The following is a 17,995-nucleotide window of genomic DNA, read 5'->3' as shown; positions in this document are numbered from 1 at the left end:
AGTTAGAACTGTTCAGTTTGCCTGTAATCTATCTCAAAAAGGTTAAGCACTGATTAAGCACAGCACCCTGAGTAAGAACAAGAGAACACCACAGTTTTCACCACGTTCTAGATTTGCAAAATAGCACCTGGAAGCCAAAGGAGGTGGGAGGACTCTGCGCGTGACACTGAAACAGCAGCGGAGAAATCCTGTTGCAGAGAGCTGACCACCTCCATAAGCACCATGCACAAAAGCAACGGGAAAATACACACAGAGGTGACATTCAGCTATCGATTCTCACAGATTAAAGGTGCAAGACTCCAGGCGTTTGACATTGCTCGCAAAGACACAGCCCTGGAACTGGAAGAACTGTTAAATGAAACTGGCTTTTTCCTCACAGAGGGGGAAGGGTTCTGAGAAGTTATCTCAGGTTGGGTGCACTGGGATGAGGCAACTCAAACTGTTTTTAGGCTCAGATGTTTACATCAACTACCTGATTTTTGATTACTTTGTTTTGGCAGGACTACGAAAATCAAGCTCAGGCAGGGCTAGTGACAAGGGAGAGATTAGAACTCAGGCACACGGAATCCCAGCCCAAAGTTAGAGCAAGTCATTACATACAGCACTTTTCCAGCTTCATTACACAGATAACTAGCTGTCTAGCCTTACTTGGAGTACCTCACCTGATTATTTCCTGCTTGGTTAAGTGTTTTATTAACAAAGCACTATTACTGAAAAAATTATTTACTTTTCATTTGTCCTTTGGAAGTCTTTACACTTTGCCTGACAAAAGGGGAGAGAGATGAAGTCACCTTCCTAACATACTGCAGGCATTTTCTGCATCGAGATGTTTGAGCAGGCATTGGTCAGGTTTTGAGGAAGAGCAGAACATCAGTGGGATTAAGTCAGAAAGGCGCTGGATTAAGAAAAAGGAGTAGGTTAAAGTTACCCAAGGACTGCCCAAGACATTTAAATAAAATACAGGCAAACATATTTCAAAGATTTGTTCCTTTGTTCCACCAAGCTGTGGCAGAAACAGTAGTGGTGGGAGAGACTGTTTTAGTGCTGACAGAAGTCAAAAAAAAGTGACTTCTAGACAGACTGAGGAGACCTTGTCCACAGACAGCACCACAGGACCACAGATAATGTCTGCTGCATCCTTGCACGCTATTTGGAAGCGCGTACCAAAAATGGCTTTCATCAAGGCTATCACTGCATTCAAGGCAAAACAAGGAACATCGCCCCAGCTGAAGGAGAACACATACAGAAACCCACAGTAAAGGAGACTACACAATTAGGTCACCCAGCTGATTCAAGTTGCAACCTGCTCATAAATGCAATGGAGTCTTTCACCCAGACAAGTTGCTCTTATCTGTTTCACAGGTGAAAGCAAACATCTGAGCCTGTAGGATGTAATTTGATTGCGGTAGGAAAAAAGCAACTGCTTTAACAAACTTGATCTGAAGTAGAAGCCTGTGTTGTTAAGCACACAGATCCGGAACCTTCACAACAGCTGCCCAAGAAGCAATTTTAACATCTAAACTGTACACCATTCTGGCCACAGCATGCATGCAACTCATGCCACTTTTTTAGGTTGGTTAGAGTAATTCCTAACTTTGAACAGAAAATATATACAGCAATTAATGAAAAAAGCAACCAACATGAGAATTAAAACTTTTATTAGTGTATTCACATATTAGGCAAATGCAACACGCATGAAGCTTATTTCTTAGGTTCACAAGTTCTACCAATACATTAGTCTACTGGTAAAACTAGCACAAACTGGTAACTGCTTTGCCAATTTTGAAAAGGTGTCTGGCCCACTTTTTCAAGGCTTGATTTTTGGTATTGCTTCTATGCCCTAGTCATTATGGCATAAAAATATCCATCGCTATCATCAATTCAGTCAACTGATTAAAAGCTGTAACACTGGCCACATTTTTGTTCTCAAAGCTAAGTTATCACTAGCTGTACTTACAAAGTACAGGACTAGTGTAATGGATGAAACAATGGGAAAAAAAAACAGACAAAGGCAATCCTGCTACTGCCACAATAACAAAAGAATGACAGACAGCTAGATCACAAGATTGTTAGTAAGATGTATATTTTTCAAGTCAGAATAACCCTTCTATACAGTTTCCCAACCCTTCCCCAACCCAGACTTATTTGTAGAATATATTTCAGAATATTTTTAATATGGTGCAGCTGTAGTGTCCAAGGGTTCACAATAACATGCACTGTCACGAAGAACCTAGAAGTCCTCCTCCGCTGGTCATACCTCAGCAACCACTATCCTAGAGGTTTTGCAGAAGCAACTACTTTTTATTAACAAGGCCCATTATGACATAATGAATGCATATGATCTGGTATGTAAGTAAGCTATACAAAGCCACTCAGATCAGAAATTTAAGTTCTGTTACTGAAATATGTTAAGAAGCTGCATCTATTTAAAACCTATACGAAAGAGTCTAGTTTACCCTGGAAAAGGATTTTAAGGTATTTGGCTCCAAAAACTAAAACCAAAAGGTTTTTTCTTCAGTGACATCTGTTTAATGAAAACATACAGATGTAAGGGGTAAGCCAATAACCTTGTATATTTAATCCAGTACCCAATAGCATGGTAAATTCTCACTCCATGAGAAAAAAAATATTGATTTCAGTGATTCCACGTACAAAAAAGTCTCAAATAAATCAGTGCTAGCATTATTGCTGGCAACAGATGCATCAACTCAGATGGGTAGGGGAAAGTAGACTCCTAGTGTGATGGATACTTGTAATTTATAGTATGAATTCATTTTAGGCCCCATTAAGCATATAAAGTGTCTTAAGATTTCACAGATAAATCTCAGACATTTCTTTCCCTTCTAATGGAGGGATTTTCTTTTTCTTTAAGAAGGCAGCAAAAAGTTAAGCTTTTCTACAAGGAAAGTCTGCTTTTTTTTTTTTTAATGTTTAGGACAACTTGAAAACCTGCTTATATAAAAAAATACAAAAGAATAAAGGAGTAGAGTCTTGGAATTTTGAGAGACTTGCCCCAATCAAAAAACAAACCAAACATCTATTTATGGGAACTAAAATGTAGAACAGCACAATACTGTGATATCTGAGATCATGATACATTACCTGTACATATACTTAGCTATTCATGTTATTGATAAACCATTAGGACACTCAATTATATACCCAATAAAAACACCATTAAGAGTCTTTAGAACTGTCCCTTCTTCTTTCTGAAGAAGGCACTTCTATACACTAAGTTTTCATCTAGTATCAGAGTATAGGAAACAGAATCCACAAGGTGCTTTAATTGATGAGACCTCAAGTGCTGTTTTTCTTTTTTTTTTTTTTTTAAAAACCTTTTTGGATAGTAAACAGTTCATGGGGACCACACACAAATACTATGACAGACGAGCTGTTATATTAAGTCTGTTGATTGGACTCGGTATTCAGCCCACTGGTAACGGAGAAAGGAGTTTTACGACATGCTGGAACAGCGTACTGAAGGGGAGCCCATCTGAGTCAATACTTTGTCCAACCATTGTAGAGGTCCATTCAGATGAAGTTCAATCCAGCAAGGAGTGCTTGTTACTGTTTGCCGCCTGAAAAATTAAGTGGAATGGAAAAGTCAGAAAAAGGAGCTTTGGATGCCATAAAGTTCCCAGTTCTAAGATCAGTAAGATAGGATGTTTCCATCCATCTCTACTACAAAGAAAGATGAAAGTTTGCAACTGTTACTGTAATTCTAATGATTTAACAATCTCTGGAAAAAATATCCACCCCACATCTATAATAAACATCAACCACCACATTTTTATCCATAATATATCAATAATATTATGCTCTGGAGAATAGGATAAGAACTGAGCAAATGCTCCAAACACCACACCAAATGTCTTACTACAAAAACGCAACTCAAAAGTGAAGACTGTCCAACCAATCTGGTTTTTGCATCGCAGTCAGCTGCATACAGCTACTATCTTCACCATCAAAGAGTTTGCATGTATAGCTACGTTTTAATTTCATAGACAACTACTAGAAAAAATAAGGACAGAAATACATGGCTCTGCATAGGTAGGCTGGTCAAACAGTGCAGCGCTTTGGCAATCCTAATATCTAGCTTTCTAGAGCAATCATCAAGAAAAGTGTACAAGGAAGCCATGTCAGAAATGCTGCATTGTAACAGTGTGGTTATGCTGTGCTAACTGATGTTATCTCAAAAGGAACATCAAACTTCATCTCTGATTTCCTGTAATCGTATTTATACTTTACATTGTTTTGTACATCTTCACACAAGCCGATTAAGTAAAAATTTTGTTTCTTTTCTACTCTATAAACTTGCCTTATTTTTTCACAACAGCAGCTCTTAATTAAACACTTTTTAGAAAGCCTCAGTAAAAGCCACAAGCTTGATAACCGTAAAAGTTTCTTTCACTCGCCCATACATCCTTGGGAGAGAGACATGTTATTCAAAAATCTTCCTTTTCATCTGTAAAGAAACCAATATTGGACATACTCTGACTGAGAGATCCTGTTATTTCACTGTACCCACTCTAGGCATGGGAGTTTTCTCAAACTAGAATGGCAAGACTACTGCTGCTAAGCCAGTTTTTCCTAGTAATTCTACCTTTTCCAAAGTCAAAGCAAGGAGGCATTAAGATTCAAAGACAGCAGATTAGTCACAAACCCAGCCCCTTCGTTTTTACAGTCAGCATTGGAACCCTTTAAGGAAATATGTTTATATAAATGGGGGAACTGAAAAGGCAGAAAAATTAAGCCAACGAGAAGATGGATTTCAAGAGCTGTCTGTGGTTTTACATTTTCTAGGAGAAGAAAGCGGTTGGGGTCTGTGCTCTCTCTGCACTCCAAAAAACATTGTTATCTTAGCCCTGAATGCCTATGCCAAAATAAAGCGATCCAATAAAAGAACAATCTAAACCACAGGAAATGTAATTCCATTTAGTCTCGAATCCTCTCCCAAAGAAGGAAGTTCATTATTCCACCGCTGTCAACTCCCCTACAATGTGTTCCACAACACACTTCCTGAATATTTTATAACTGGTTCTGTTCAACAGCCCTGGCAAAAGATAAAATACTGATAGTCACTTAGCAGCCCTCTCAAAGCTAAAACTCAGCTTCTTCTATCCATGGAGTTCCCATTTATGTATCGCAAAATCTTTGCTGTGATTACACCTCAACTTTCTTCAGAAGATTATTCTAGCCCTGGTTAGTTCCTGTGTTAGTGTGTACGCTTAACTGATGATCTGAACTTCTACCACAATCCTCAATTTAAGCCAACAAACAACAAGTAAAAAGCTATTAACTATTTTGTCTACTAAGCCTATAAGATCTACCACCTCGCCATATCGGCATGCTTATGAACATATGCCACATGCTTAACAGGTAGGGAATGGTTTGGCCTTGCCAAAGCCTACTCAGAGAAACATTTCTGAGATAGTAGTGAAGTGTGGAAGTTTTTAACAATGACTGGTTTTTAGTGTGATTCTGTTTCACTATCTATTTTGACAATTTAGACTAATTTAATTTAAATTCAAGGTTGTGCATGTAGGAGCACCTTTAATCTTAAAAGCTGCTTAAAACTTTTTACTTTAATCATAACTTAGCATAACTTAGAGGTTTTGCACCTCAATAATTTATTAGCACCATATTCAACAGAGATGCAAAGAAACTAGTTCAGCATTACATCAGTACTCAGAGTCTGCTGTTCTGGCAGTGTTTCCACTGGGCTTTTTCAACCCTGTGATCTCTGAAGGGTTTACAGACTGCTAACAATCATTCTCCCTCTTTAACAATAACTTTACCAAAAGCCTCTCCACTGTTTTAACCCAACACTTACACTCCATTCACTTCAAGTTGTCTTCATATAATCTGACTGATTAAGCCTTTCTTCTATTCTGACTTGAATGTTGTATTTAATTATGCGTAAGTGTATACATTCTCCTTTTGAGCTAAATCCAAAAGTTCTTTAAACTTGAGCCAGATTTTTTTTCTTGTGTACCTCTTGCTAACAAAAGAGGTACCAATTTATTTCATTACTCAAAATTTTCATTTAATCTAATTAGGCTTTTACAAAATTGGCTTCATTTAGCTGAGAATCCACCCCCACATTCCAATGGCTCACATTTGCATGGATATATTGCAAGAGCAGATAAAAGAATCAAAAACCCAGGATGTACTGTGCAACCTGGTATTATTTAACTTCAGAATTAAGGATAAAAAATAAATTGTTCTGTATTGCAATATGGTATTGATGTGTCAGACTTCTATTCTTTCAGTACACAATTTCTAGAGACATTTAAGGTTTTTTGTTGTTGTTTAAAACCACATCTGTAGCTCTCCAAAATAACGCAATCTTTAAAACTGCTCTGTTAGAAGTTCATTCCTTTTCTTTCCAAATTCCCATACTACATTAAAAAGAGGCACCATCTAAACTATAGGTTTTAATTTGTTCTATTGAGAATATAATTAGACTATTCAAAAGCAGATAAAAGACTACTTTTCCACTCAATGATTTTTAGCATTTTTTTCTACATAAACGCACATCTTACTCCTGCAAAGTTTTTTCCACTCCAAGTTCCAATGTATTTGCCATCCCTTAAATGCGTGTTCTCCAACTGTTTTAGTCTGCATAATGAACTCAGTCACTTCAATACTTTCCCTTGGGTCCCATCAAACTGTATCCCACACCACAACCTAACAAACTCATTATACTACAGACAGAAAAGTACAGAGACCAAAATGACTATAGGTCTAACACAGCAAATAATTGTATAACAAGTTCTGAAACTTCTAGATGTTGTCAGTGGTTTCACCACAACAAGCAAACAAGACTAAGTGAGGAAGTGAACTCTGATGAAATTCCTTGGTCAATGAACTCCAGTGCAATACTAAAATCAGTTTGTCTTTTTGACTTAGGAGCTTCATAGCTGAAGGAGAGAAAAGGAAAATATGGGTTTGGTTCGAAGACAACATAGCTACAGTAGCACATATATGGCTTTCAAACCAGACAAATAGAGCACATTAGCAACAGAAAAAAAACCAGCTCTATAGATTTAAGTGTAAAGCCTTTTTTCTTACCTGTATTCAGCTCCCCATCCTTTAACAAAACTCATTCTTATGGTACACATTCTAGTAAGCTGATAAACTGCTTCAAAACCCTGATTCACAGATTGAGCCAGAAGAGCAGCAAATTCTTGGTTATTGAAGATTTTTAGATTGCATCCTACAAAGAAAAAAAATGTCAAAAAAAGTACACTTAACAAATACTTGTTTGCTATACAGAAGACCAAAACTACGACAAAAACCTAAGGCATCAAAAGGAAAGTAAATGACACCCCACAAATAAATTAATTGGATTTTTTTTGTACAAGACCTTTGGTAGGTTACTAACCTGGTGGAATTTTGCACACAGTTGCAGGATGCCAGCCATATCTTTGATTACAGTTCGGGCTCTGAACAAAAATTGCGCTATCACTTAGGCACTCAGCAAAAACTTCTCCACCGATGTAATAGAGGCGTACTCCCCTTCCTGTAACAAAATTCAAAGGAACTCTAGTTATGATATGACCCAGGCAGATTAACAAACAAGGGAGCATTTTGTCTTAGAGAAGGCCAAGTTTTTCTTTACAACAAGAACAGAAATCAATTATCCAGATAACCATACTGCTGGTCTGACAGCTGTAGCAGGGACAGAACACAACCAGCTTGCATTCTTATCACACAATATTTGAAAGAGAGGCAGAATAATTTTTGGTCCAGGGATCTAGAATTTTCCAGCTATGCAATGGCTAGTAACCAAAGCCAATTTGAGAAGCAAATAACTTTTTCACTTGAAGAAATTCCACAACTGAAAGAAAAAGATTAAATTCAGCATAATTAAAACGTGCCAATATGAAGTGCTGTATGTGAAGTGGCACATGCTGCTAAGATGATGGGAAAAAAACAGAACAAGTATACCACTTCCACAGACTCTCCTCTTACATGCACCCACACAATTTCACAACCCACTGCATACCCCTTTTTCTGTACTACTTTGACAAAAACAATGGGACTTCATTTAGTCCTATTGCCAAAAAGAAACCAGTAATAAATCCTATTGTTCACTTCTGAATTATGATCTTGCTCTTTCTCAGAGGAAAAAAAATCTGTATGGGTTATTTCTGGCACAAGTAAGAAGTAACGTACAATTGATTTCCCCCCCCCAAAAAAAAGCTAATTATAATTAACAGGTCCTCTAAAGGCCATTGTTTCATTGTTTTCTTCAAACATTTTTCAACCTAAATGTAAGCTACTCTCTAAAAAAAAAAAAAAAAAAAAAAGGGGAGAACGCCTTACATGTTTGCTTTTCCTCATCATTGACCATTTTAATCAGTCATCTCAGGCATATTTTGGGCTTCTCCACCTCTAAAATTGTATGACACAAGCATTTGGATTTGGGGTGTAAGAAGTTGGAAGGTTCTACTAAAGACCATAGAATCATAAAGGTTGGAGAAGACCTCCCAGATCATCTGGTCCAATCATCCCCTTTCCACCAATATCAGTAACAAAAATAATCTAGTGAAAACTGCTAAATAAAAGAAGAATCTATCCAAAAATATGCATTTTATTGAAGAGGCTGCATTGTAGAAAATATTCCTTAACTGCTACAGAGAAAATCTTGATCGTATCTAAACACTGTATTATTCCAGTAGCAGCTTTTCACATGTAAAAAAGTATTCAAGCAGCACTCCCAATGCCCATCCTGTATTTTGTAAATTAGAATCAAACGTCTTAATATTTTATAATTATAGCCTAAAATTCATCGCAAAGCAACTCTGAATATAAACTATCTATCCAGGGCAGAGCGGTCCAACGAGGAGCCTGGAAGCCAAAACCCTGCCCTTCACACCGCTTTGGTGAATCATCTTTTTCCTGAAACATGACAATAGCCACGTGAGCAGCAGAGATACCCATGCAGCTGAATGACTTCCTCCTGTGCCTGCTCTCAGCCTGGCAGCTGAGTGACTGCTGCTGTCACAAACTTAGTGACTACTGACTGAGGAAGAGGCAGCTCTCTTCAGGTCCAGCCATCATTACGTATCTGCCTGGTTGCAAGTAGCTGTGATAGCAGCAGCTCTGGACTCTTTTCTCTCTCTGGCCTCCAAAGCAGTGACCTCTCACCATTCCAATTCTGTCCTTAGCAAGAGACACCAAGCTCCCCTCGGAAAGCCTTGAGACAGTTCAGTGGATGGTTGTGTCGTCGTGAAACAACCCCAAACACAGATCTGCCCTTCCTGTCTTGACCGCTACTGATAATTTCATGGCTAAAATATTAAAACAGTTAAAAGATTAGATTTTTACCTATGTGTCGCCTTGTCATTTCCACTGTAGCATTTCTGTTTACATTGGAAAGCAGACCTAGACAAAATCGTTCTGAATTTGATGGATCTGTAAAGCCATCTACAGTCAGGGAAGGTTGTGATGCATGGAAGGTTTCTCCCACTCTTTGATTCAATTCATAATATGCTATTGAACACCAGAACGCAGGCTCTGAATAAGTAACTGGTTGCAAGTCTAAAAAAAAAAGTTAAACAAGAATAAGAATAGCACAGAATTAAAGCTGAAAAAGACCTCTCTGTCTTGCTATTTTTCTCTTCCAGAAATGATAGCTTATGTCTCCTCAAACTACTTAAATTAAATTTTGCTTGCCATGATTTTTACCTATCCCAGTAAAGAGAACAGAATTCAATATTCCACACAAGGGAAGGGGTGATATAAAATGACCTTGGTTCACATACTTTACTTGTACTTGCTCAGCAAAATGATTAAACCAGTGTTACTGTAAGTACCAGACATTGAGACACTTCTGTTACCATTTTGTAACTTAAAAACACTTTGGCAACATTAAAGAGATTAAACCTTCAAGCACTGAACCACACAAAGGAAAAAGTTATTGATATGAAAATTATGCTCCCTCGTATTACAATATATCCACCTTATACCCATCCATCTGAAGGCACTTTCCCTACTGCAGTTTCCTATCTTCCCTGTGCATCTTCAGCTTTTCCTGCATTGCTGCTTCTTTTTACGCACTAATTACTCACTCAGCTCTCTGAACAGCATTTTCCTCTCACACCAACTCCCCATTCCTTAAACAAAGTTAAAGGAATCTGATCTTCCTGAGGCATTTATACAGACACACAGCAATAGAACCCGATCAAAGCAGGTGGGCAACTAATGGAGGAGCAACAATTGTCTTGTGGTCACAGGTGAAACAGTGCATGAGAAGAGCAGAACAACAGACAGTCGGGGTAGACAGCAAGTCTGGGCAGCACTATGGACAGACTAATGTCCTTTAAAATATTTTCTGAATTAATTTCCTGAACACACATGCAACCATATTACTCTCTGCTAGAAGCTCAACTGTTACAGAAATAGGGTAGTTATTAACTAGTCATTAGCCCAGCTCTATTATGTTTATTATCGGGAAGCCAACCCAACAGTTTCCTCCTAATACAGCTCTTACTTTAAGGTACATTTTTATTTTTAGTGTAATTATATACATAAAGAGAAGCCATCACACACACTGAAACAATTAAAAGTATTTCCAACTTACCCAGGCTATGATTAACTGGGGAGAGAGTACTAGGAGACAGCTCTGCTGGAGATCCTGTTGAAGCAACACGGATTAAGAGCAAATTATTCTCATCATTTCAGATGGATACATATGACTATTACTTAGGTACCATCTTTATCTTAAAATTCTTTGGACTAAGAAACCTCAGAAAAGCTATAACCAGTTTTCCAACATGTCACATCTTTATTCTGAATTAAAATTACATTTAATTTTCCAGACTCCTGGGAACCTACCCCTCCTTGTAAAGACACTAATAACATCTTAAGTGTTGCATTTGGCAGAGTTCTCTCTCCATGCACAGTCTGGGAACATATCTTTATTTATGCACTTCTCCAATGAGAAGGCAGTGACTTCTTCCACACAGTGATAAAAGCTAAGAAAAAGCGGGTAAGACAATCAAGATGTTATTTCTTTATGCTTGATAGAGTTGGTTTATCTCCAGAAAAGAACAAGATGGATTTCCTCATCTGAGGAATTTATTCTTTATTCTTATTCTGGATGGATGAAGGGGAAAAAAAGAAAACACTCTCCAACACAATTTTCACACTAGTAGGCAAAATACAGGGGCAAAGGTGCTTTACAAAGAAACATTCCTACAATTACTGTTGATGTCAGGCTTTTTAATTAACGCAGTTATTGTCAACATAGTGGGAAAATACTGCAGTTCTTACATAAACTAGTGCAGTTGATTCCAATTAACTGAAAAAGGTTGCTAGCATTAGCTAACCAAAACCACTCTCAGGACTGCCAGCACAGCAGGAGGTTCTTATCCAGCACATTAACTATGCTTTGTCCAAGTCTAAGGGCTAACAGATTATCTAGAAACTCCATCACACAAATGTTTGTTTCCATTACTCTTTCAATATAGCCTTCTAAACAAGAATTAATTTGAAACTCAGCAGAAGCAGTAAGAGCTAAGAGAGAGATTCTCAAAATGCAGCATTTCTGTAACCTATTTAGGCCAACAGTTTGCTTCAGTGAACCTGTTCTCAGAAGGGAAAGGTAGTGATAAGTTGAAGCTAGTCAGCTATTAAAATCTACTTCAAGATTTTCTGATGAAGCCTTAATTAGACTTTATGCTTTTGTTACAAAACAAAGTGTACTTAATGCAGCAAAAACAAATGAAATGTACTTAATGCAGCACGCTGTTTTAAAAGCATTACCCTGGCCAAAAAAAAAAAAAAATGCTCACAAAAGACATTAAAAAAGTGGTATTTTAAACACTAAACACGTTGTACAGGTTGCCAATATCATCTGGGCTTAAGTCTTGCCACTATGTAAAGTAGTAAACCCAAATCTTGGAAGTGGTAAAAATTTTACCTGTATCCATGCTTTGGTTCAACTGCTGGTCACTTGTTTCTCCATCTTCACTGATGTATCCTGGAGGTGGGGTTTCTGTTTTAAAAAAATAAAGTATCCATCTATTGCTTGAATCAATAGGGCAACTTCTAACATTTAGCATCTGGAGATTTAGTCCTCAAGTCCTCAAACTCTACATGATACCTGAACACTGAATTAGAATTTCCTTTTGCTGGACTTCCTTTCTACCATAGGAATTCAAATCCATTACCTGCCTTATTGTCTACATAAAATGTATCATCTTCTGTATGCCTGCCAATCGCTCTAACGTATTATATAATTAATGGACAATCCTTGTTTGTTCCACGTAATACAAGATACTCTCACTACAATGAGTAACAATTTTGCAATTGTGATTAACAGCTTTCACATTTAGTAGAATTACAAATGAAAAAACCATCTGGTGACTTCTCCAAAAAAATATGAGCTGTCTTTATGTAGTATAACCATCAGATCAGACACCCTCCTACGCCCTAGAAGTTGTTAAGATTTAAAGGTTATTTTTCAGTTCAGTCCCCACATTCGTTTTTCTTCAATATCCAATGGTTGATTTCACTCATTAACAACTACATTATCTAACCAGTTATGATGCACAAGCTACTGTTATTATAAATTCCATACTCTGTTTAAAATATCTACTTTTTTAACCAGCTGTTTAAAGGCAGGAGTTTTACAGACCAAAGTAGACTCAGTAACAAGTATAAAGCATTTTGGTACTAGAAACTGTCTAATTTTACAAAAATATCTTCAAAACCCGTGAGAATATGGTTGTTCCTTTTCCCCATTCAACATGTACTTTGTAATCCAGATAATGAGTTAACCAACTGCCTCTCAGGAAATAATCTTGTCTGAACTGGGCAAGTGTCTTTTCCTATATATTAGCAACAAAATGTCAGTTTCTTTAGTGAAAGTGGTCAAAGATAAATGATCTCTACAATCACCTTAGAATTATTTCAAACATCTGACAGATTAAACTCATTTAATTACATGTTATCAAACAGCAGAAACAAAGCCTTTTGCCTAAGAATTAAAATCAAGTTGTTTCTAGTATCTATTACTGTAAATCTCTGACATAAGGAAGATCAGAAAGAAGTCAGCAAGAGGAAATTTGATTAAATCAGTTGATTAAATAAAAATGAACCAAAGGAACTGCATCTTTGGTTCAGTCTGTAAAACTACACACTAAATATAGATGTGACAAAATTTGTGTGAGAATTTAAAAGGAAAATTAAGGGAAATCTTTAGTAGCGAGAACTATGACAACAAAAATCACATGGTTTTGAACATTTTTATAGAATTTACTGTGATAAACTGGACTCTACCCACCTTTAAATTATTTGTTACGCTTAATCCCACAGACATGGTAAAAGGTCAATAACCATTTCCAATCCAACCCACACCTCCTGTTTCCAGTTGCTAATCTAGGCTGTTTGGCACAGACTATTTTCCGCATCTGTCTGAACACAGAAGATCCCCTCCAATCTAGTATTAATATTGTTTTAGGGTCAGAGGTGAGCATCAATATAACTGGAAAGAAGTGCTCGAGTACAGCATTAAAAGACGTTTAGATGTAGAGCTTAGTGATATGGTTTAGTGGAGTACTTGTTAGTGTTAGATCAGAGGTTGGACTCAGTGATCTCGGAGGTCTCTTTTAACCTAGATGATTCTATGAATAAAAATTCCTAGCAGAGCATGAATGATGCCACAAGTTTGGACAAGGCAGCTCAGCACATGCCAGATTTGGAAGGGCCCTGGACAACCTGCACCTCCACAATCAGCATCTGCCCAGTAAACATACAGGAGGTACCCTGTAGGTGAAATAGAGCTCTTTGTAGGCATACTGAGATGGTATTGTGGTGCAATACTACCACGGTTGTTAGTCTGGTTTACTGTTAAAGAAAAGTTCTCTGAAGCAGGCTGTCAAGACACACAAGGCTTATCAAGACCTAGCTAAGTAGTCAAGATTAGTTAAGAAGGTCAAATAAAATAAGATTGAGATACGATTCTTGAATACAAGAGTTGGGTGTCAGTGGCAAAGAGAAGGAGGCAAGGTGTGGTGAGCTGCATAAACATTTGAAGATCATGTGAGTACCCGCAATCACCTTGAACAGACTTCTTGCAAATAACTACCTAGAGTTCCTTGAGCTCATTTCCTGTATTTTCAAATGGTGGCTTTCCAGTAAGTTGTCTGCAAACACTATCAAGAGCCCTCTGATGGAGTCAAAAAAAGTATACACTAGCGAAGAAAGCAACATCAAGTTCTAGCATCTTGAATAGCTCTTTAAATATCTCGTTCTTAAGTGGTAACAAATTTGGCACCAATTAAACAGAGGAGATCAAGTTCATGGAAACGTTCTTGGTGCCATTTCAATTTTCAGACATATTTAAAGAAAATGCAAGCACCATCCTGTGTAAGACATGCAGATACAGTTTGTATACTGCACACATCTGAGTTTCAAGGCAGTCATTCTTCGAGAAAGCCAGGATCTGAATTTTCAGCTTATTTATCAGTCCTGGGATGCTGTGACATAGTTGCATTAAATTTACAAAAAAATTCAGCTTGGCTGGGTTTTATATTCCAGACAACTTCCTGAAGAGGTAGGAAACAGGAAATTGGGACAGGAAACACAGGTCACTCATCTTACATTTCTGTAAGGACACAGGCTTGTGTGTGCACTGTAGCAGTTCAGTCTTGAATTTTGTTTTGGGGTAGGAAAGAAGCAAAGAGAGGAAAGAAGAATTCTTTAAAAGTTTGGTATAACTACATTGCTCCTAAAGACAACAAAAACTGTATGCACACAATTGTAAGAAGTACACAAAGCAGACCTTGATTAATTGTAAGCTACACTGTCTGGAACTTAAGAGGTTTCTCCACATACTTCACATAGTGGAACTGAGCAGTTTACCACTCAATCTCCGATACACAGCATTTGGCAACATCTACATGTTTACAGAATTCTTGAAGCATAATGTGAAGGTCTACTTTGTACTCATCAGCATTTTGAACCTTAAGCTATTGAAACCGAGTAAGCTACTCTGAAACCACAGCAATACCTTTTCACACAGGATCATGTTCTGCAAGTAACAGTGTTTAGGCCTTTCATTGGAACTAATGCAGAAAATCAACAAAATTTAATTGGTACATTTTTCAATTAATTTCATCACCTCATGAAATTACCAACACTGCAGCAGCAATGAAACAAAGATAAGTGTACTGTTTGCATTGGGAGTTCAGCCAATACCTGGGATGTAATTGCTCTGTGGTTCAATTCCAGCTGGAAAGTTAGTGTTTTCAGGAATGGAATGGGTATAGTCATCAAGAGGTGGAAGCTCTGTTAGAATCTCAGTGTGCCGTGGCACTAGTACAGGAGGCAAGACTGGAAAAGCAAATTTCAAAGTATTAGCAATATCCTCAAATACACACTTCTGTGAAGACAAAGGGAAAAAAAAACTAAAACATCTCACAATTTCTTCAGATGTTTCTCAGTACTGCTAGTACTGCAATCATACCACTAGTTACCAGAACAGGTTAGGTTCCTGAGGTTTTCGAGCAAGACTACTCTGTATTAGTAAGACAACTCTACTCTCATTTTCATGCTGGACCATACCATTGCTAGCAGCACTGGAAGCATTTGTCATGGTTATTCAACATGTGTAAAAGAAATTGTCAGCATCTTTACTGCTAAGAACTTTCAGCGGATGGTATTCTCGAAACCTGCATCTTTAATCATCTTGTATTTCTGGCAAGGGAACACATCATCCTTATATATTTATCTAAAACATTATGCTGAACAAGTGTGTACATACAGATGCTGCTATAAAGTCAGAAGCAGGCTTCCTACCTGGTGTCTCCACTCTCTGGTAGTGGTAAGGGTTTACACATACTTCATCCTTTTTAAGATTAAAAGCATATTCACAGTTTTCAATTGCTTTAAGTTCATGGTGACTGTGAAGATCTGGCCAGCGCCACAAACGGCAGTAAATAACGTGCGGTAATCCTTTACGATGAGATACCTGTAGTCGGCCATCGAGAGATCTACATGGGAAAGATGTTAAGAAGTATTTACAGATTGCATGCTGTCTCTTAACCACTCAAGCAACAGTGTACGCACATTTGAAAAGCAGTTTGCTCATTTTCAGAGTTCACTCAATTGACACTGTTAGTGACATTTGTACTCTTGTTAAAAGGCTTCAAATGCGAGACAAGTATTGACATCAAACAGCATTTTTACTTCTTTTTGAGATGCTCAAATTATTGCCAGTGAACTTAGGGTTCAATAAAAGCCACTTTATCCCCAACTAAGTATTTAGAATGATTGCTTCACATATGTTTTTAAAATGCAAAAAGACAATTGTTGAAAGAAAAACACACATTTAATAGTCCCTTCAGTTTCTAAACCTCAAGGCTTTTCTGTGGCACAGATACTTTATGGCTTTAAGCATAAGAATTCCCCCAGGACTGCAAATAAGCCTATAAGCAGTCAGCTGCCCAAGTGATCCACATGGCAGTATAACTGTAATGCAAAAAGCATGAACACGCATCTCGTAAGGGCTGTACAGTTTATCTTCTTGACTTCATCTGCCTTGCTACCAGCTGAAAATGTTTTGCTAGTTTTAAGACTGACTGCATATGCTTACACAAATGCAGATGTTTATGATCGTTATGGGATGGGAGACAAACCTCAATACACAAATCAAGTAATGTGACATGAAAAAATAAAGAACCCGTTTAGAATTTGCCCACCATTAACTACTGAAGAATTTACAAACAGTTCTTTAGTAGCTCGTATCTGAGCCAATTAGCAAGGTTTAACTGAAAGCTTGTGGCATACAAAGCAGTTTAAACACTTTGTAAGATTAGGTCTAAAGAATTAAGTAGCCCAACTTTGTTAATATAAATACCAAATCACATTAGAGCTTGCATTTAACAAGTCTTCCCATTCTTTCAACGGCACTGGCGTGAAAAAGGAATATTCCGGAATTAGAATTTCGTTGGTCAAAACATCAGCTGAGAACACTTGGATTTCTACACCAGCAAGCAAATATTTTATAATGCTGTACCGTGAGAGGCCTAGGAAGCATTTTAGTCTATTTTACAGCTAAAGCATCCCATTACAGACCCTCCAAATACAATCCCTCCCACAAGATTTCTATGATGCGAGAGAGGGCAGAATATTCACCTGGTTTGTTCAGAGAAGCTGTAAAGGCCTGTTGTATCCCACTGATCTATCGTGTTTGGTGTACTCAGTCCCCAAATTTCAGAGCAAGTGCTGTGCATAAATTGAAAACAAAAACAAAAAATTGATATGAATATGGAACATGGTTATTCAAAACACCATGATGTCAAACATGGAAAAATGTACAGAATACTTCCCTTCACATAGAAGATAGAGCATTACTAGACTTGCATTTAAACAGACATCTCATGCTATATTTTCTATATGAAGGAGGCTATCAAAATGGAACATGTGATTCAAGGTAAATGATAATGTTTTTAAAAGGTGAACAAGTTCTCTGACTAAGTAGTCAATACAGCTATAATGTTCCTTAAAACAGGCAAAACTTCAGCCTAGCTCTTAAAATTCAATTTTCAAGGAGAGTTTCAGGGCACTTTTTTTTGTTGTTGTTGTTGCTTTGTTTTTCTTTTTAGATATAAGCTGCCCTAAGATCAGAAACAAAGGCCATGTGTATCTGAATCTGAACCATCACAGCCTAACTTTAAGGTACCACCACTTCAGCAGTCTCATTCTCCACGCTGGTTCAATGACAATCACAGACGTAAAGAAAAAGGAGCCTCCAGTGACAGGCACAGACTAGAAGCAGCAGATTTAAGTGAAGCAAGAAAACAGCACAGGCGTATAAATGGGCAGCACATTTTCAGAGGCATAGCTCAATCTCGGGTCACAGATGTGCTCTGTGACCGCTGGGAACTGACAGCTTATTTTACTTAAGTAACACACAAGTAGACTTGGCGCCTCAGAAACAAAGAGAATTTGGGTGACAAGCAACTCCACTAGCTCAAAG

The 17,995-nt window shown here is 37.6% G+C and overlaps 1 protein-coding gene across 5 annotated transcripts in view; it reads right to left on the bottom strand.

Moving 5' to 3' along the window:
• Positions 1-1,641: 1,641 nt before the first annotated feature.
• Positions 1,642-17,995, bottom strand: part of SMAD2 (SMAD family member 2) — a 48,955-nt gene continuing 32,601 nt past the window's right edge. For 4 of the 5 annotated variants that reach the window (XM_032205461.1, XM_032205462.1, XM_032205460.1 and 1 more), the window contains exons 3-11: positions 17,152-17,241; positions 15,814-16,007; positions 15,214-15,348; positions 11,933-12,007; positions 10,592-10,645; positions 9,337-9,549; positions 7,388-7,525; positions 7,075-7,219; positions 1,642-3,578 (exon numbers count right to left, since the gene is read on the bottom strand). In XM_032205461.1, coding sequence (XP_032061352.1) covers positions 3,455-3,578; positions 7,075-7,219; positions 7,388-7,525; positions 9,337-9,549; positions 10,592-10,645; positions 11,933-12,007; positions 15,214-15,348; positions 15,814-16,007; positions 17,152-17,241 — 1,168 coding nt within the window. In that variant the 3' untranslated portion in view covers positions 1,642-3,454. The remainder of the gene's footprint in view (positions 3,579-7,074; positions 7,220-7,387; positions 7,526-9,336; positions 9,550-10,591; positions 10,646-11,932; positions 12,008-15,213; positions 15,349-15,813; positions 16,008-17,151; positions 17,242-17,995) is intronic. The other variant, XM_032205464.1, reaches the window with a different exon arrangement.

The sequence above is a fragment of the Aythya fuligula genome, chromosome Z (genome assembly GCF_009819795.1).
Source record: "Aythya fuligula isolate bAytFul2 chromosome Z, bAytFul2.pri, whole genome shotgun sequence".
Lineage (NCBI taxonomy): Eukaryota > Metazoa > Chordata > Aves > Anseriformes > Anatidae > Aythya > Aythya fuligula.
This window is presented reverse-complemented; position numbering and strand designations above follow the sequence as displayed.